Source organism: Pavona decussata, unplaced genomic scaffold (assembly GCF_977016875.1).
Source record: "Pavona decussata unplaced genomic scaffold, jaPavDecu1.1 SCAFFOLD_339, whole genome shotgun sequence".
NCBI classification, from domain to species: Eukaryota; Metazoa; Cnidaria; class Anthozoa; order Scleractinia; family Agariciidae; genus Pavona; species Pavona decussata.
The window spans coordinates 104,133-124,543 of NW_028145727.1; the positions used below are offsets into that span (position 1 = coordinate 104,133).

A 20,411-nucleotide genomic window follows, 5' to 3' on the forward strand; every position below is an offset into this window, starting at 1 on the left:
ATTTCGGTTGATAAACATTTCTCTTACAAACTCAAACTGTTAATGCGTCTTTTTTACTGTCTTACGTGAAGAAGAGGAAAATTAAGTATGCTTTTGAGCCAACAGGTACACCTTAGCTATGGGGTGTGTGCATAACGTGCCCGCATGCGACTAGAAACTCTTTCAAGCCTACTTAAGTGCATGGTTATAACTAAAAAACGGAACTCGATTATCTTTCATTATCGAACTGTAATAAGCATGTTTAGATACAAATCTAGGGAAGGGGTTCAAAAATTTAAGGTGGCTCTGAACCCCTTCCCTACGATAATTTTTATAACTCCCACATTGTATCAAAACGCGCTGATCACAGATCTATATATTTACAATCATATAGGCGTCACTGTGTTGGCTTTTAAGTTATAACCACTTAAAAGTAAAATTAAGTTATACTGTTGCTATGGTAACCTGTTATAAGAGTGATTCACCGCTGGCCCTGTATCAGATTATTTTTACTTATTTACTATTTTTTACTTTAATTTTCATTAACATGACGCACAATCATTGAATAGCTAATGATCTTGACCATAAAACCATGTTAAACCAATCAGATTAGTGTGTTCAAAAAGACTACGAGAAATGTTTTCCAACCTGTTTCAGGTTCGATCATCGAACTCATAGATGCGAACTTTATCGTTACTTGTATCATTTTGAATCCAGTCTCGATACGTAATTGTTGTTCACCAGTGATACAACCTTGGGTATAAAATCGTATAGATTACGGAACCTCGATTCCGTGCTCGATTTAATTTTTTCACCACTGGTACCCGTGTGACAGCATTAATACTCGACTCTGGCCTGTGTTCAATTTCTTTTTATTCTCAGGTCATTACAAATTTCTTGCAAATCCTTGACAAATTTCAATAAATTGTTGGCTTAGGCGTCTCCATAATAATTGTAAATGCTGAGTAAGAGAAGTTACTTAAAGGCGATCACCGTACTTAGCCAAAGAAAGCTCAAAACTAGTAAAGCATCCTCGATCAAACTATTACAAAAAGCTTCTACTGAATTTAAAAGCTCATTTCCAAAAAAATAAAAGGCTTACAGATTTTCTATTTTCTCCTAAAGTGAAAACCGCGGGGAAGGGGCGAGTGGGGAGGGGTGTTAACAGGCAATAACGCCACAGCGGTAGGAGGTAGGTAAAGACTAACTTCATTCTTGTTACTTTCGCGCTCTTGTTCCTATATTAAAAAAATGAAAACGGCCGTAAACAGACAACGGACAGACTAGTTGTTTATTTTCCATGGTTTACGGCTTTTGATGGGTCACCCGTTGTGTTTAAGACTGGTACACCGTCATGGTTGAATTACCCCAGCACACTGGTGAAAGATACTCTTATTTTACTTCTTCAACTTGTCTAAATTATTGGTGTGATATAAAAGTGAGAAAAATACAAAAAGGAAATCTCCCTATTAAATTCATTTGTCTTTTCTAACTGATCTGCGCCTGCGGTATAAATTAAAAATATTGTATTATCAAAATGGAATTTGGTGTTTCATTTATTGACCCTACGTCATTATCTTTGTTTTGTTCCTTTTCAATATTAATGTATTGTTTACGGGGGGAAACTTGGAAAAGCTAGAAGATTTTTCTCTCCGTCGTATTTCTGTCAATTTAGTTAGTGGAAACATCCCAAGTTGAATTTATTAAGCGCTCATCAAGACGAAGCAATTGGAGAGTTAACTTCTTGGAGAACGATGACCACGCTTTGAGGAAATCATTCGAATTTAACCTGTCCTAGTCTCGATTTTTTTTATCTGGATTCAATATTTTTTACTATTTCGAACTTGGACTTTCCTTTTCTCTGGAAAAATAGAAATATGGACCATTTCTCGTTGTCCGCCATCACCGCTGTTTTAGTGTTAACTTTGTTCGTGTCCACACCAGCAAGAGGTACGTAAAAGCACCAGCCGTTTGAAACTACGAGCGTTTAATTGCTTTTCATTAGTGCTGCCCGCTTTGCGTTAACGTTTATCGCACTTGAATTGTAGAAACTAGAAAGGAAAGGAGAACTCCTGGGTAGTGTTCAAAATTGTTCCAATAATGTTATTTGCTGGTGTTTCGTCGCCAGATTTTGCTTATGTTGCATTTATAGTCAAAAGTATAGAATCTTAAGAACGTTAAGTTTAATCTAATTTTAACAACAACTTTATAAATATGGAGAACTTGTCTTTCGACAAAAACTATGCGAATGGAGTTCGTTTTCTTTAAACATGGTAAAATTTCAACGATTCTTAACTTGACATGTTCCACTTAAGAATCACTGAAGCTTCATTGATCTTTATTCTTTGTATTCTTATCGCAGGAAATGATTCTTTCTTTGGTCTTTACCGAGGTAGGAAGTGTGCTTTGTACTTCGTTTAAAGGTTACACTAAATTAGCGATAACGTTTTCATTCTCTCAACGACAGCTGAAAACTACAATATCTTTTCAAGTCAGTTTCTTTGCTGATAAGGTTTGTACAGCGGTCGCTCTTTCTACTATACTACTGGGCTAGCGGAGAACTGGGGAAGAGGTCAGAAACACAGTGCTTGCTTGTAAGAGACCGTCTCTTACAAGCAAGCACTATTATCATACTCTGCAATGCTGGCCAAAAGCCAATAGTAAATGTGGTCAAATTGTGCGCAAAAAAAATTCTTAAATGTCGGTTCCTCCCTAGAAACACCCGGGATATTTGGCGATTTTATGCTATAATCTGGGCAACAAACCTTGAAATCGTTGTTAGAGTGATTTTACTTAACCCGTGAAATAGGTTGTAGGATACTATGCGCTATTATGCACTAATTTTCCATTGTCTTCTTTTGTTTACTTGTAACTATTTGGTATTAGTTGTTATTCTTTGTTTCACGGGTCAAGTAAAATCACTCTATGGTTAGCTCCCCTCCCCCTTTTTCTTTGGACATATTTTGCAACGATTCTGGTTGTCAAGGATGGTAAAACTAAGGGAATGTATCGGGCCCTAAATCCATGAGCCATAACGAGAGCTACAGTAATAGAGGGATAAATCAACATGAAATGAAACAGATAAGACCGCAAAAGAAATTTGCAGTGGCACGGATCAGTACGGTTTTCCACAATTTGAAGAAACTGGGCACAAATCTGCTTTGAATACTACAGTGCTTGAAATTCCATCAACAAACATTTTGTATGCCAGCCGTACATGCATGCATTCCTGAAACGACTGTAAGTTTGAAGTTTTCTTATATAAGTAAGAGTTATCAATATGCTGTGTGACTCAGTCCTCTTTCTCTTCTTCATGTTAGCAACACGCTCCGGTCCCCCACTCGCCAAAAACCAAAACCCCGTATGTAAAAAAGCCCAGTTACTGCACAGTGATGTAGTGCAGAATGCATCGTTGGAGGGCCGACTGCACGCTGGGAATTTCACATTTCTCGGTGCTGTTAAAGACATGGAGGAATGTATGTCATTATGCTGTGCAAGTAAAAAATGTCAGCTGGCCTACATGGATAAATCCAAATGCTATGGCGTCAAATGTTACAGCGAAGAATTGTGCAAAATAACAACTGGTTACTCAACGAATGACGTTAAAATATCGCTGATGGTTAGGAATGACATCAACAGAAAAGGTGAGAACAGACACCATCTCGAGAAAATCAACGTAACAATAGCGAGATCTAGTGCGTTTACGAGGACAGTAAAATATTGACAACTAATTAACAATTATTGGGCGAGGTTGAGCAAAATATCTTGATTTGTCAGTGGCGAGCAGATCAATTATTCGGCTGAGGCAAATAATTGATCTGCGAGACACTGACAAATCAAGATATCTTGCGATAACCAAGTTCAATAATTGTTTTATCATTCGATCACCGAGTTTGTTTTTCATAATTATTTTCTCTGACAGTTTCAGGGAAGCGATCTGCTATTTTCACACAAGGGCGTGGTTTCAGCTACGCATGACCAGAATATTATTTGCAGCAAAACATTAGCAAAACACAGTTGGACAGTATTGCGCATGAGCAGACCATTATTTGTAGGCAGTTATTCGCTGGTCACGTGGATTGCTCTCGGCCAATGAAAAGGAAGAAAAATGCATCGAATGATAATTGTTTCTGGGTGTTGATGTGACCTGTTTTACTCGCCCACCTTTTGTTACTCACCATTCAAAGACAATTCAAAGACAGCAGCTCAGATTTAGCCTTACACTCCGCTAGCCTTTCGCTCAACTTGAAGTAGTTGTTATGTTGGTCACACGAGCACATTTTGCCCTCCTCATTTCTCTCCCTGTTGTCCCGTTGCGTAAAGTTACCGTACCCGATGATCTTCTCTGCACTCGAAGATCGCGCCGTTTGCGATTCTCACATCACGCCTTCAAGGATAATAAACTGCAATTTGTTTTCCGTTCACTGTTTATTCTACAGCTTATGTCACAGCATACATTGTGGTCGTACTTGTAGCGTTTGGTGCCGCTGTGTCCGGAACCGTGTGGGCTGTTTTTATTTTCGTTAGAAGGTGAGTTACAGTTCAGTTCCAATTATATTTAGGGCTGGATTGAGCTGCGAGATAAAGATAATGAAAAACAAAAAAATTAATTAACTGGCCCCAGTTGTTCCAAGAGCGGATAACTTTATCCACTGGAGCAAATGTATTCCAAACAACGCTTTTGACAAGTTTCCTACACAATCCCATACTTAAATTTGACATACGCTTCTACTCTATTCATAAATTATTGGACTATCGGAAAAATTTTATCTACCGGAAAGCGACCTATCCAGCGGATAAAATTATCCGCTCTCTGAACAGCTGCCGGCTTGGAAAAACAAAAACACGGTTCACCGTGATTCAAACACTTAATTTTTATTTCACGGATAATTTTGGAAACAAAATCTCGGCTCTAAACTTCTGACCGAATCACAATTTACGAGAAGAAAATTATCATTTCAAATTTCATGGAATAAATAACCACTATTTACGAATGGAGAAAATATATATTATTATACCTTTTACAAACACTCTTTGATAACAGTGGAAATTCTGGCTGATAGTGTCTTCTCTTTTTAAGAGGCAGTGGATAGTAAAATTAGTAACATCATTTTGAAACTCATGTCAGAGGACAGTCTCCTTCCTTCTTTTAATCCTGCGACCGAACCACTTGAATTTTTTCGTAGGAAATTTAAGCACAGACAATAACAAGACAAGGAAAGAATGAGAAGTTCAAATTGCTTGTCGGTTGGAGACCTGTGAACATAGATATCTAAGTAATTCGAAGGTGTATTGTTAACATAGAAAACGTACAGTCCGCTCCAAGTTAGTAGTTTAAACGATCATAGACAAACCGTTTATAACATGAGTAACACTGAAGATCAGAAAAAAACAACAACAACAACAAAAAACAAGAAAAGGTTTCAAGAATGTAATTCAGATATTTAGGGCGGTTAAAATAATGTTGGAAAGAGTGTCAAAAGTCTAAGCTCCTAAGCATTTAATTAAACTGTAACAAAAATTGCAAACATTCGACAGGTATAGAGAGAACGGCGGAACAAAATCACGTGTAGGTGAAGATGAAGAAGATACGAAAGCTGAACCTAAGGTTTGTGGCCTTTTAAACGTCTACCTCCTAAATTAAATAAACATTCAGGCTACTGTCGTCATAGTAGGGTCTGGTTTTCAAGGTGTTCTGTCTTGAACACTGCATGCGGTTTCACTATTTATGGTCTTAATTTTGGTTTCTTTTTGCAATTGGCTCACGGAAATCATAAACGAGTAACTTTTGTTAAAATGAATACTTTAATAACTTTAGTGGACAGTAAAGTTGTTTTCAATTGAACATTATAAGACCCAAACCAGATTAAAGCAATCACTCTAACCAATCACAACAACCTAATGAACCAACAACAAGAACTCGAACCAAATACAAGCAAGTCGCCAATCGGATTCAAATCTATCTGTTTGAAAAGGTGTCGTTATATACATTGCATTTTCTTTGCTTGCTAACTTGTTAGTTCTTGACCACGTGTAGCAACCTTGCGGAATCTACCCACCACAGCCTCCGTCACATACCTCCCAATACCCTCCCCCCTTCCTCATCCCTCCCCGGAAGTGCATAAGAAAAGAAACTTATATTAAGAATACTTTCGTCTTTGCCTCAGTTGTCTACTCAGTGAATGCGTAAAACTTAAACAAAAAAAACTGTTCTTTTTCTGTTCTTTTCCATCCCAACAGGTTTACTAACTTAACTAACTTGTGAACAAGAAACTGGGTAGACGCGATAGGAAACTAGATAATAAACTACAGCATCATTCAATTACCATGGCAACAACCAGCTGCGGAGACGACAAACCAGCATCTGGGAAGCTAGAATATGAAGACATAATCAGACGACATGTTTCATATGAAAGCATGTATTGTACGATGACAAACTGTCCTGCGAAAGCATGCAAAATCCCGCATTTAAACAAAGGCTGCCCAGCTCATTACTGAATTGTTATTTAAATTGATTTTAAGCCCGCCGCACACGTGAGGAAAGAGCTGAGCAAAATGCCTCGCGAGGCAGATACCTCAGCCGTTTCCTCTGGTGTGCGGTGAAGTTTTGGTGAGAAATTCGCCTCGCGAGGCCGTGAGGAAAATATCCAACATGTTTGATATTTGAGATTTCGCCTCGCGAGGCGAAATTCTCACCAAAACTTCACCGCACACGAGAGGAAACAGCTGAGCTATCTGCCTCGCGAGGCATTTTGCTCAGCTCTTTCCTCACGTGTGCGGCGGGCTTAAGCGGCGAAATCAGTTCTTACAGAGTGACTCGAGCCAGCTATTGCTTACATTTTCCACCAGAAAAGGTCTGCATAAATTCCTCGTAGGCAAATGCTGTTGAACCCTAACTAATATTGGGACTAAAAATTTTGTTGATGGTGAAACGATGGATAGGACAATTGAAGACTAATTGAGGAGGTCAGACCGCAAGTGAAAAACTGAAGGTTGCCTATTGTGGTTAAAAATGCAATAAAAATTTACCCCTATCAGAAAACACCAAACAGTTTGCATTTTAACTCAAATATTTCTCTGTTTACCATAGGCAATTGGACGTTTTGTGGGTTGCCCACTTTGCTTCTGAGCCCCTCAATTGATAAACTGTATTCAGTTTAGCCTGTCAAGTGTGATCATCCTTGCGAGAATAGAACTGAAAAATGTTGTAGGTGATATTGACTGCTATTTTCTCAACCACTGCTCAAGCCGTCTTCAGTGCTCAATACGATTACTCTTGCTCAAGTTGTGTTGTTGAAATGGCAGGTACCAACAAATTCCTTCTGAGATCTACCCTCACACGAACGATCACACTTGAAAGACTTAATTCACTGCTGAGACTCCCAGATTCAAACCAGTAATTTGTTTTCAACAAATTTCCACCATGCCCAATAAATATGGTCAGAAATATTTGCCATCTTTACATGACAGAAGATGTTGGCGGACATTTTGAAAGACGAGAAAGTAGTAGCAACGTTTTCTGGATATTAAAGCTGCTTTTACGAATTATTTTTTGTAGTTCGATTTTTGTGACAAACTTAAAGCAGTTGACTTGGTTAATTTATATGACTTTGTATGGAACCAACAATGGCTATTCAACAGCTTTTCATTATGGACAAGAGATGATTCGTGGTGTGCTTTCGTTATGAACGCGTTCCGATTGTTACTGGTAATTGTTTGTATTAATTGCTGTTACGGTTTTAAATTTAATGGATATAACGTTTTGAAACATTGGTTCCAAACAGACATTAATCGTGTACATGTTATACTACTATTAATAATGACAAAGGCTACATTAGTCATCATTTTATTCGAAAATCAATAAAAGCAAAAAAAATTAAATAATTAATGTATACAGAGTTGAACAGTGTCTATGCTAACTGTTTTTATTGTGCAGCCTACGCACAATTTGATCCCTTCTTGTTCAGAAACGCTGGAACTCCGTACATAATATTCAGCGTAAGTTCATTTGCAAGTTTTCCTGAAAAAAGTAACGAGTTATCTCATGTGGTGCACAGACGTCAGAATAAACAGGTTCCGGCAAGATAAAATTCGTACAATAGATGTTGCATCTCGTATTCAGCCAGAAGTTCTTGATTCGTGATTTAATGAGCCTGTTGTATTCGTTCCGTGTGTTAGCTTATTCCTGGATGAGGACATAAAAGGCTCCTTTAGAGGAGTTCTTTTATGTGGAAGAAGAGCCAGATTTTCTATTTTTCCCTTTACAGTACAGCGGATTCAAATTTCAGGCATGCGTTGCACCTGAGCTTCCGGAACAAAAGTCACGATCTTCTGTATAGGCGAAGATGGAAAGGAAATCTCCCCCTTAATTTCTAAATTTTTCGGAGTGGAGAGACAAGACGAGCTGAAACTTGTCTTTCTTCGGCTAGGAGCAGGGTTGGGAAACGTTTGGAGCAGGGATGGGGCAGTGGAAGAGTTAAATCTCTTACCAGTGTGACCAGTTTGAAACTTCATGTGGGTCGAGTTTGAGTTTTTACCGAATTCCCGTCGTTAGTTCGAGTAGGTTTCCCAATCGAGCTCTTTGGTTTTTCATTCTCAACAAAACCTAGACCACGTTCTAAGCCATTTTCAATTTTGCCAACAGTCATATCTAAACATTGTCTGCTGCTGAAAGTAACAAGAAGGCTTGCATCCCAGGCTAGAAAACTATTTATCTACTTAAAATAAACCACTTATAGACAGATTTGGAGGTCCACTGATTGTCTTAAGCCGCGGCCTAAGTCAGCTGGCCCAATGCCTTTACAATATTTGTTTGATCTAAAACAGAAAAGAATATGATGGATGGAAGACCCATTTTCTGGATTTCTAATTCAATTCCTATTTCAGTATTTAGTTTCCGTTACATTGGCTGAGTTTCTCCTTCTCATCATCCATTGCGTTTCTCGCTGAAATGCAGGACACTGGAACGAGAAAAGGCAAGGATGACGTGGCATCCTAGGGAGGTGAACGGGGAGGAGGAGGCTGTCACACAATCTGCCATTATCATCGCCTCTATTATTAGAAGCTCATAACTAGGAGTCTCTATCTGTATTAATTCCTTAATTCTAGAACTGCATTTCCCCGCGAAAAGCTATGACGTATGACAATTTAATTGTCATCACTCTTCTTTCCTTGGGTATTTGAACTATATCGCCATCATCATCATCATCATCATCATCATCATCAGGTCGTCTTACTCCTTAGGTGGTATATAAGACCCCCTATACTGTATTCTTCCATTGAGTCCAGGGCCCAGTTGCTCGAAGCATGGTTAACGCTAACCCGGGTTAAATACCATGACAACCTATAGGTTTTAATATCTCTTAACCAATGGTTAGCGCTAACCATGCTTCGAGCAACTCAGTCCAGGTCTTCAAAATCTTTTCGTTATACTCCACGCTATACTAGCGCATAAATGAAATCAAGATGCCATATTATCGTAAACTGATTTTTTTATTAACAAAATAAATTTCACTGCAACATCACCCATAAATATTTGCGGTAACTTCTTACAGTTTACATACTCATAATTACAGCACATGGATATCAATTTGTTTGTATGTATTGTTATCCGCCTCCGAAAGCGTTAATGCTAAAGAAAAGCGAGGGAAAAACACGCTCTCTGCCCGAACACCGAAAAGGAGCGTTTTTCACCAAATATCCCTTTTCTATTCTCGTCTTCCAACCTTTCCATCTTGCTCCAAAGCTAGAAAGACCTGTAATGACCCGGCTTTTCTTTGCTTTCACGTATTCGAAAACGCTGTAAACCATCTCCCCTTTTTAGACGCTTTCCACACGTATTTCTTAGTCGAACTAACCGAGCGAAGTATAAGTCACTTATATTAACAATCAAGTGGAAACTGAAGAGACGCTTGAAAATTTACCCTTCCCATCCTTCCCGGCGTGCGTTTCTCCCTGCCTTTTACTCTTTGTTGTTTTTTTCTTTTCCTTTCCGTGAGAAAAACCATGAAGAGGAGAGAGCTGACGATTTGTAATGTTTCAAATAAATTTTTCCAAAACTAACAAAAACAATGCTGAGATATCTAGCATGATACCTTGTCAAAGAACAAAATGTTAAAAATTTACAGAATACCTTGTTAGGGTTAGCTTGAGATAATGTAAGGGAAATATCAACATTTTCGTGTTACTCCATGTATTATGACACAAACATTTTCATGAGTTTGATTCAAATTTCAGCCCTTTGTGTATCAATACTGTGCTAAAATTTTTTAGCATTGTCCATCGGTACTACGACACAAGGTGATAGTTTACATGAAAGGTTCCTAAGATTATTGGAGCATTAGACAAAAGCTAATGTTAATTTTCTTAATTAGTTGGATTATGTGTGTACATATATGAATATAAAACAAACTTCTCATTATCATCTTCTCTTCAAGAACAAGAAAAAAAATAATTTAGGCTACTCTTATTATATTTTTAAATGGTTTCACGTATTTTCCAGCCGTCTTCTTTCCAAAAGATGAACGGCTGAGAAGACTGGCGCGAAATTTTTGTAAAATCAGTGAAATGGTTTTGAATTCGCAAAGTGACTTGACTCGGAAGCCTCGCCTCACATGGTGCTCATTTCAGAACTGGAACTAAAAAAGTATCAGCCTTCCCAATAGCAGTCAATATAACTGAGCCTGCAATGCAATTTATTAGAATCCAGAAGTCATATATATCTGAATGTGAGGAAACTGGTTCTCCAACCGCTCATCGCCTACGACTTCCGCTTTAACTACAGGCAGATTTTGCTGAAACTGCGCTTTGCATCTGCAGTGTCAACTATATTGACGGCTATTTTTCCTATTCAGGCTCAATTAGATGAAATATCTACTTGAAAGAAGGGGACTGAAACCGGGAGAATCTTCAGACCTCAGTCGTATTTTAACTTAAATAAACATTCTCGGCCCGGTAGTCACCAGACCTCGTCGGAGTAAGGGATCTTTTCTGAAACCAAGATGTAAAAACAGAACTGATTCAGTAAAACAAAATATCTATAACGGCTACAAAATGGATCACGTGGCCTTGACGGCAGTCAGCCTTTTAAGGACGGAGGCTTCAATTATTCACAACAAGTTAGATTTTTTATAATTAACTTTTATAGCTTACAACTGGTCTTGAAAAATTAGTTTTTGTCCCATTCTCCTTTGTCAAGGTAAATTCAAATTTTGATAAAGGACAGGTAACGAAAAATCATTGACACTGCTGAAAAGAGCTCGCCATTTTAAAAGACAAGGCTCTCAAAGTTGGCCTTTTTTTTTCAATTTTAAGGTGCTCTTTCCTGCAGTATTAATGCATGGTTTTTCGTTACCCGCCTACATTAAAAACTCTCTGATTTCGACTGTTGAAAAAGAACTGAACTTAAAAAGAAATCCCTTGGTCATTAGTTGATGTTGAATTGGCATTTAAACAACATTTTTTTTATAACGGCTAGGGCCAACTGGGTCTGGGCAACAGATGACAATTTGACCGAAAAGGCAATTTTTGTAGCGCAACCCTTTCTTCATGAGGAACCTCCTATCAAGTGTTTTCATGTATGCCAGTTACTTCTGTCTTTTCTCATTTTGTCAAAATGACTGAATTAACAAATAATCATTATTGATTGTTCTTGTGGAGCAATGGCTATCTTTAAATTTATAATTACGTTCTATTAGGTCGAACACATGTCCACCCGGCCCGAATAATGTGATCATTTCTATCATCTAAATTCTCTGAATTCGGAGATAAGCGGATGTACAAACCACAGGGGTTGGGGGCTGGAAGGATGAGGTTCCCTCATCATTGACGTACGTTTGTGAGCGTGCGCCCTCGGTAGAGGAGTGTGTGTCCATGCATCAACTTGATGGACAGTGTCAGAGTCTCATTGATTGCGCATGTGCATCTATCACTTATCTTGACAGGCCTTATCACATTCAGTTACCTCAGAGTTATTCCGTATCTTTTCCGTGTCTTGATCGTAAGCGATGCCTTGGAAAAAAAAAGTAAGGAAGAAGAACATTTAAACCATTCAAGCAAAAAAAAAATGCTCTTGTAAAATGGGCGTATCAGCTAAGTTAACGGGGCACTGTCACGGAGATTTTGCTGTATGTTGAACAAAACTGCTCAAATATTTGACAAAGAACCCCTCTTTTGATGTGAAATCACTGTTAGAGCACCAGGAGGAAAATGAAAATGATTTCTCAGAGTAGAAAATAAACCATGATCTGTTTTTAGCATTTTCTTGAAAATACACGAGATGAACTTTGGTTGAAATCCATTTCCACTCTACCCATCCGCAGACAAAGATGATTGATACTAGTTTCTGTGCGCTAGTAGGGTTATTGTTAACAAAACTGAATCATTATTTCAACGTTTCCATCGATACAAAGATGTTTTTTGCTATTCAAAGTGACACTAAAAATAGTTGACACTGCGCCTTTAAGGTATAGCTCTGGATTAGCTCCTGATGTACTGCAAAACGAAGCGTCTACTATGACTGGCACGCTAAAACCAAACAGGTTACCACTTAAAAATTATAGGAAACTCTTGACACCTTTAACCAGCCAATGACATACTATGGACACTCCGTAGAAAAAGGCACTTCATACTTTTGTTCATACTTTTGCTTCAGCAAGGGACCGTAAAGAGAAGTAATAACTTTAAAATGCAAATATTTTAATGATATTTCCCAGCAGGAACTTCAATTGTGAACTGGTCTCATTTCAAACGCAGGATTACAAGAGTTGTCTCTTAACGGGGCCATGCTACCTATAATCATTGAAATCGAAGGAAACTAAAACAGTGGTTAAAATCAATCGAATGAATTTTCTAAAACTACAAAAACGTAGACTGGGAGCAGCCCTTTCCGAAAAGCTTCTTCTTAGCTGTCTTAGTTCGTTTCCGCCAATTCGATTCTTTCTCTCACCCGTTCTACTACTTAGCAACAGGCTCCTAGCAGTCTTAGAAAAAACGTCTTTGGCTTGCGTAGCCAAGATTAAATGGATTGCAACTTGAAACAGAATGGACCAACTTTTCGAAGTTCTTTCCATGTGTCTTGGAAAATATCGCTAAGAACGGATTACGGTTAGTTTTTCCCTTGTATTCTCTTTGACGGTCTTGGTGTTCTGTGAGTATTTCTGTATGCGAAAAGGTTCTTTGCCCTAATTTTAGTACCGTGCTGACCCCAAAACCTTGAAATCACTATAACAAAACACCTATTCACGGATCATACATCTGACTTTTGACATACCAACAGGACTGTCAAACGTTTAGGGACGCACATTTTTGGGAACTCGAGTCAGCCAGGGTTTTGCGTGTAGGGTTAAGTTTCAAATTCACATGTTTGCCTACCTTCGAATAAACATGCAAACTGCCCACAGAATACCACCGGCACCAGCCGCAAATCCCACAACACCGATGATCACGTACACAATCATGGAATCTGCAGAGAAAAACCGGACAAACTTATGCTGTGGCATGCCGAGCGTACGCTGAAACCCTTTTGCCATTTATTTTAAGACGAGTTTTACTTTAGGTATTATTGATCGTCCATCGTTACTAGCTTGAGAAAATTACACCCTTGAGAAGGGATTGTGAATGTGTAAGTTAGTTGGTTTCCGTAACGTCAGTTTTGGGTGGTAATCAGGAGCCCACGGGGCTTTATCATAACAACAACGTATACCAGTTGTCTATCTAGGCTTCCTGCCCCCTTCCATATTGATTTACTGTAACTTTTAAGAACATCTCAGTCTAGAACATTTTCAGGATGAAACCGCAAATTTTGAATAAGAATGTGTCAGTCCCGGTCCAGCTTCCGCTCAAAAATCACACGTTTTTGTCGAAAGGAGGTAACTACTGTGATAAAAAACCTGGACGGAAGAAATTGCTTTATATATGGGTCATCGAAACATCGCAAAACTCTGATTCGTGAAAACTTTGCCTGAACGATGACGAATTACAACCCCGATCGTGTAACTCAAGCTCATTGGAGGGTTTTAATTCCAACAACTTGCATTCAAAAAAGAAGCAAATAAACATGTTAACTAACTACTCACTTTTTTCAGCAGGTCTTTCAGCGGTGCTATTCATAATTGTGGAAATTTCAACGTCTCCGTTGGTAGAGGACACATCACTTATTTTACATAAAGATGGCGAATAGCAAGCAACAGAAAAGCAGTTCTTGTCCACCATGTAGGCCAAATTACAGCCTTTCTGAGCACAGCAGCGGTCCATGCACATGTTCATATCACTTAACAAGACAAAATATCAGCAATTATTGTCTAGGATCTTTTATTCATGGTTACAGTTACCTGGCTAGACCATCAACTAAGTTCTAATTAACTGGTATTTAGACAACAAAAACACAAAACGTCTTTAAAAACTGGCACTTGTTTCACTGCACGGTGTGAAATATACCCATCTAACTGTTTCTCACGAATGAAAACCTTTCGTAGAATTTCAAAAACCGCAAACAAAACAATTCCGACTTTGAATTTAGGATAATCGTTGAGAGTTGTCTCTTCCACATCAGCACTTTTCGATCCAACCGGCAAACTAACTCCCTTAATTGAAAGAGACATACAGCAAGAGGGGGAGTAAATGTTCAATGACGAATAGCTACAGCTACGACCCGTATGTAAACAAAGAACATTATTAGGGAGGACACGAAATGCCAGTGGATCGTTCCGAACCAACACGTCGTCTTGCTATAAGCATACACGAATTACGTACAGAGCGTAATTTAAGGAGAAAGGATGGGAAACGGTTTTCAGACCGTTCGGGTGTATTGGACATGTGTGAAGTCCAGGATTGCTGTTTGTTTTACAGTACCTTACAACTCCGACAAAATTGAACTTTCCCGCTTCTAATCCTCCCACTAAAGTCTTATTGCTGACCACCTTCGAGCGAGTTTTCTGATCCGCTCGACAGGTTGGTGTCTGATCACTAGCAGAGAACATGGTTCCTGAAAGACAAAAAATAGGAGGGTTTATATTACAGTATGACGCACGCATATGATGGTCACAAGCGTGAAGGAAGAAAAGCAGTGGAAGTAAACCGACGGAATTTGGCATGATGCGACCTGAATGCTGCCTGAGCAGATGCGACGGATGATGCAACCTGAATGCTGCCGGAACAGATGCGACTTCAATGCTGCCTGCGTAGAGAGAGAAGGAGAGCTAAATCTGGATGCAAAACTGCTGAGTGAGCTGGAGGTAGAGTGGTTATCCTGTGGTCACTGCCACCGTTCCTCTCAGATGTTTCCGTGCTTGGCTCCGTGAAACTCATAATAATCATCATCATCATCGTAGCACCCTGATGTTTCATGAGGCTGCAAACTTATTCCTCCAATTTGCACGATTCCTCGCCACTGCTTCCATCTCCGTTTTTGACACCTTGGTTTCCGTAATCGGAACTCAACAATAGTCAACAATAGTTCTATTTCCATTTTCGCGACAAACTGAATACAGACAAATTATTGCACAAGGAACGTTCTGCAGCACATACCTTTGTCTTTGTCTTCAAAATATCCTCTGGCTACATAAGAAATCTTAGGTTCAAGATGGGATGGTTTGGCCAGCACAGCCTGGCATAGCTTCTCACTCTTACACTCCACAGAGTAACAGCTGTCACCAAACATGAAAGCCAGGTCACATGTCGCGTCACCACAGCATTTTCCAATACAGTCTCGCATGGACAATGTCCCAGGTCTTTCCGTGAAATTTCCTGAAAAGAGCAGTGACAAGTTCGTTATAGCAACTTTTTTGCTAAAGGCCGTGCTAAAAAACTTTTCGTGCAAGGTGTCTCTGAGCAAACTGCAGCAAAATGTGCTGATCGAGTTTAATGTCCATTTTCATGAAGACAGCTTTTCGCCAACAGCAGTAGTGAATCTAAGGCCAAAGCACTTACATCTCACGACCGTTAGAAAAGAAAAGTGGATTAAACATCCCTGTAGAACTAGGGGGAAATTCAGAGCCAGAAAAAATCTGAGTATGAGCTAGTTGTAAGATAGGCCTTGTTGTGGTTTATGGTGTTCTAAACCATTAAATGGAAGAAAGAACCTCGCAGTTAATTTACGCAACTTCAGCAGTTGCTAAAACAAAGCCTGAAAAGAATTCAGCCAAGTGGGTCAAGTGGGAGCTGGTCATATTGGGAGTTCTTAATATACCCTTGAGGGATGAATAAATTTGAACTGCGGGTGAAAGATTAAATGGAGGTAAAGATCCTCGCAGTTATTTTCGCAACTTAGGCAGTTGGCTCCAGTTGGCTTGATAGCTCAGTTGGTAGAGCACTGCACCGGCATCGCAGAGGTCATGGGTTCGAATCCCGTTTGAGCCTGAATTGTTTTCAGGATTTCTTAAGGTGACTGCTGTAATCGTAACCATTACGTGCTACTGCCTACCTGCCTCAATCCCGCCACGTAACGTAACATTGTATGTTATCGTACTGTCACGGCATTTATCTTGGTATATCGCGTCGTTTTGTACTGCTGCAAGATACAAACACGTTAGCATTGGGGTTGCTTAGAGTATCTCTGTTCTTTCTCGTTCAGTGTATAATACTTCCACGTGCTGCACCGAAATGAACGCACGGAGACTGAGAAGGTTTATCAGGTATTTCTGTAACACTCACAAACGTCTGGATCACGGACGACTACCAATTAAAGAGTCCATGTTTTTTCATGAATCAATCTAGTTTTTTATCAATTAGTTTCCATTACTACTCTGTTCGTCCTTCCTTCTTTGAGTCCGTCCGACTCTCTGTACTTCAATCAATCAATTAATCAATCAATCAATCAATCAATCAATCAATTCGCAAGAACGATCTGTCAATCGAGCGATCAAAAGGCCCATAGACCTGCATGACTAAAAGCGCCGTTCTTAATTCGATCAAGCCTACACCCGAATTTTCAAAGTTGATAGTCCTATCTTCAAATTCGTACATAAACTTGATAAGCCAGAAAGAGAGTCACCAGGAAAAGGCCATAGTTTATTCAGGTAAACGACTGCGTTATTGAATATATCTTTCAGTAACAGCTGTGATAACTCGCCCAGATTTCTCTGTGGTAAAATTGTCTTTCAAGAAAATGCCGGCACGTTCTCTACAATAATGAGCAACGTTTTAAAATAGGCGTTCGATACTGTATCACTGCCGCTATAACTGCTTTGAGTAATACAAATGTCTGTCTCAGTCGCTCTACATTTCTATTTCTATCACGTGCAAGGTATACTAATTCAAAATTAACTTTGAAACCACTAAATAAATTGTTCAAAAAGGCAAAACAAAACCAAAAACCTTTAGGAATCCTCGCCACTGTTAAAATAAGCCAGTTATTGGTCCTCTGCTCGGGCTTATGATGCGATTTATTTACCTCGTGTTTAACACTCGGTGAATAAATCACATAAACCATCGCTTCAGGCCGAAAACCGCAACATAAGACATGCCTTTATGTAATAACTGCGCAGTGCAAGAAAAAGTGCTGGAAAGTAGACGCTCTGCTTACCAAGGGAATTTTCCCTAAAACGCGACTTCTTCCTGAGGAACGAAATGGCAGGATTTAAATTGAGCCGAGAAATACTCGACCCAAATATGGGAACAGTCTTACAAAGATCGGCGCTGTAACAGTTCACAGCAAAACACATGGTGCCTAACATGAAAGCCACGTCACTGTTGGGATGCGTGCAGCTCATCTCAATACAGTCATCCATGGTGTCTACTTTTCCGATCTTTTGGAAGACGCCAGAGTGAAGTCCCATCTTCAACGTGACATTGTATTCAATGGGCGTGGCATCACATGAGTGAGTCACTTTTACAGGTGGGGTTTCTGATGTATCTGTTGAGGGTAAGTGAAACATCAAGATCGACTTTTTAAAATTCCCTTTTACTTACCACCTATTAAATCACAGTGGAGTAAAAATCTTACATCACTACTAAAATATATGGTGGATGGACGAATGATTGGTATTGTTGTGGAAAAATGTGATGGAAGGTCATAGATTTGACGGGCCCTTTGGGAAAACTCGGATTTCATTTTCCAGAGTATGCCTGTATCAGTAAGTAAATAACATATAATTCTTCCGCTTATTGTTGTTGCTGTTGTGTTTATTATTCTCGTTCCATCAAAATGGATTTGCTTTAAACGTAGCTTTCGACCTCCTCGACCACTGGTGCTATAAGCTTTCACGGAATTCGTTTGGCCTATCGCTAGAGGAGCAAAGAGATTGAGTGACGAGCCTCTGTATAGGACGCTACACTACCACCGTTTAGATTAAAATATTCACCAGTCTTGTTTCAACGTCCACCACAAGGACAAATCACCTCATGGCTTTGTTTAGCATTCGGCGGTGACAATAATAACAAAGCGTGCTGGGATGTTCCATTTTATGCAGGAAACGCTGAGGTTAGAACAAACAGGATAGATGCCAAAATAATTAACAAGGAAGACAAAACCATTTTGTGACTGGAGATGAGTTGCCAACAGACGAAAATAGAGAGGCAAAGGAAACGGAGAAGACTATGAAGTGCGCGCCACTTCGCCTTAATCTCAGGGTATGATGTAATCCAACACAACATCATTGTTGATGTACTGGGAAGTGTTTCGATGAATACGGCCAAGAGCATAAAGAAACTTCTCGGGGAAAAAGGAGGAAAGTCAATACTGAGAAGAATGCAGGAAAGTGTGCTAAATATTTATTCGGAGAAATATAAATGCTTCTATGGAGTTAGACATGTTTAACATAATTGAAACGGCAAAGGTACAAAAATGTACGGTAGGTATGTCTGAAGAACTATAGACTTGCTATGAACGTCTTATTGACGGTACTTTCCTGTTTTAACCAGCAATGATACATTTGGTTAAAGTGTGTGGTTCTTTAAGTTGAAGAATATTCATTAAGATCACTTTTCTATTCTCATAATTTAATTACCGCAGACTTCCTAAGAAGGACGAACAATGAGGTGATTAAAACACTGGAGATGCTTGTCGAAGGGTTAGCAGACATTTCTTTGCATGAAACTTAAAACGAGAAACCAACCTACCTTCGAGAGGTTCATCAGGGGAAGCCGCAGTAGTCGGAGGAGGGGTTGCAGGAGTCTGGGAAGACGATGACGTCGGTGTTGATGACGTAGTTTCCGCCCCAATAGAAAATCCTTTGACACGAGAATCTCCTGTCAAAAAAGCAGTACGCGATAAGCGGCACAAAATTTAATCCGCAAAATAATGCAAACTCCAGAGAGTAAACCATCAGGCTTATGTATGTGTCTGCACTCCCCTGTGTTGTTGTTTGCACTTCATCCTTTTAGTTTTTTTTAAAGTAAGACCAAGACAACATTTATTACTTTCATTACATTTAAGAAGTTTGGAAGAAACTGCAAGACCTTCCCCTTTGACTTTCTGGCTGTCAAAGATGGTCATTGCACAGGGAAGCAGAAGCCAAAAGGAGAAACCTTTATTAATTCCACATTCAGGAAGCTATGGAAATGAAGGGTGACAGACAGTTGCTAAAATAAAAGAAAGTGAGGGCTATCTGTGCTAATGAGAGCATTGTGTTGCAGCGTTGTACTAATACAGAATTACTTCTTGATCTAGTATTCTATGAGCAAATAATCAATAAGGCGGTACTGAAATTTGACTAATGCTTACAGAATACGCAGAAGAGTAAAAGAGTACACTGAAAGGCTTCTTTCGAAATCCTAAAATTCATGTTCCAATGTAGTCTCCTTCGCAGCCGTCGTTTGGGCCAGTCATACAATGCGCTCCCTCCCCCCACTAAACGACGCCTGCGAAGGAGGCTACTTGCAGTGAGGCCAAGAGAACACCAAACATAATAATCATGTTTACTCATTTCTGTTGTTTCTGTCCCTTGGACCTCGATATCAAGTTGAATAATTCGAAAGGAGCCTTTTGTTCTTGTTCATAAACTTCTGGGCCCAGTTGTTCAAACCCCTATTAAGCTAATCCTGGGTTAACGTGAACTTTGATTCTAGTTTAATTACTAATGAATAAAGTTTTGCCAAAAGATTTGTCCTCGAAGCTTCGTTTGTTGGACAACTGTTAGTTCTTCTGATAATTGGTCTTCAGCACCAGAAATTTATCTTCAACCACTTAAAGGATCTATTTACTTAACATTCAATAAATAATGAGTTCATCAGATTTGAGTTAGTATTTACAAGAGACATCGGTGGATTTTTGAGTGGGGTACAGTAAACACATATTTTTTTCAAGGTCGGTCTGATTAAGTCTTCATATATTTATTGTAAGGTTCTTATATAACAGGTGTCTAAAATGATTAATTTTAGCCTGAAGGTTCTTAATCCACTTTTTCTTTTATGCGGGTGTTTAATGTATTTCTCACCTTGAAGCCTGTTAATTTATCCGATAATTGGTTTTCAGCATCGGAATTTATCTTCCTATA

At 39.2% G+C, this 20,411-nt stretch overlaps 2 protein-coding genes across 5 annotated transcripts in view; one reads left to right on the forward strand and one right to left on the reverse strand.

Moving 5' to 3' along the window:
• Positions 1-1,586: 1,586 nt before the first annotated feature.
• On the forward strand, positions 1,587-7,860 carry LOC146453260 (uncharacterized). Its single transcript, XM_085096776.1, has 6 exons — positions 1,587-1,929; positions 2,342-2,371; positions 3,300-3,623; positions 4,419-4,509; positions 5,518-5,587; positions 6,220-7,860. The coding sequence occupies exons 1-6, from the start codon at positions 1,857-1,859 to the stop codon at positions 6,226-6,228; spliced, it is 597 nt and encodes a 198-aa protein (XP_084952902.1). The 5' UTR covers positions 1,587-1,856; the 3' UTR covers positions 6,229-7,860.
• A 4,081-nt stretch (positions 7,861-11,941) lies between these two features.
• LOC146453261 (uncharacterized) overlaps positions 11,942-20,411 on the reverse strand; it is a 28,955-nt gene continuing 20,485 nt past the window's right edge. For 3 of the 4 annotated variants that reach the window (XM_085096772.1, XM_085096775.1, XM_085096774.1), the window contains 8 exons: positions 19,036-19,164; positions 17,501-17,830; positions 16,400-16,486; positions 15,505-15,723; positions 14,830-14,962; positions 14,055-14,248; positions 13,351-13,441; positions 11,942-11,988 (listed from right to left, as the gene is read on the reverse strand). In XM_085096772.1, coding sequence (XP_084952898.1) covers positions 11,949-11,988; positions 13,351-13,441; positions 14,055-14,248; positions 14,830-14,962; positions 15,505-15,723; positions 16,400-16,486; positions 17,501-17,830; positions 19,036-19,164 — 1,223 coding nt within the window. In that variant the 3' untranslated portion in view covers positions 11,942-11,948. The remainder of the gene's footprint in view (positions 11,989-13,350; positions 13,442-14,054; positions 14,249-14,829; positions 14,963-15,504; positions 15,724-16,399; positions 16,487-17,500; positions 17,831-19,035; positions 19,165-20,411) is intronic. The other variant, XM_085096773.1, reaches the window with a different exon arrangement.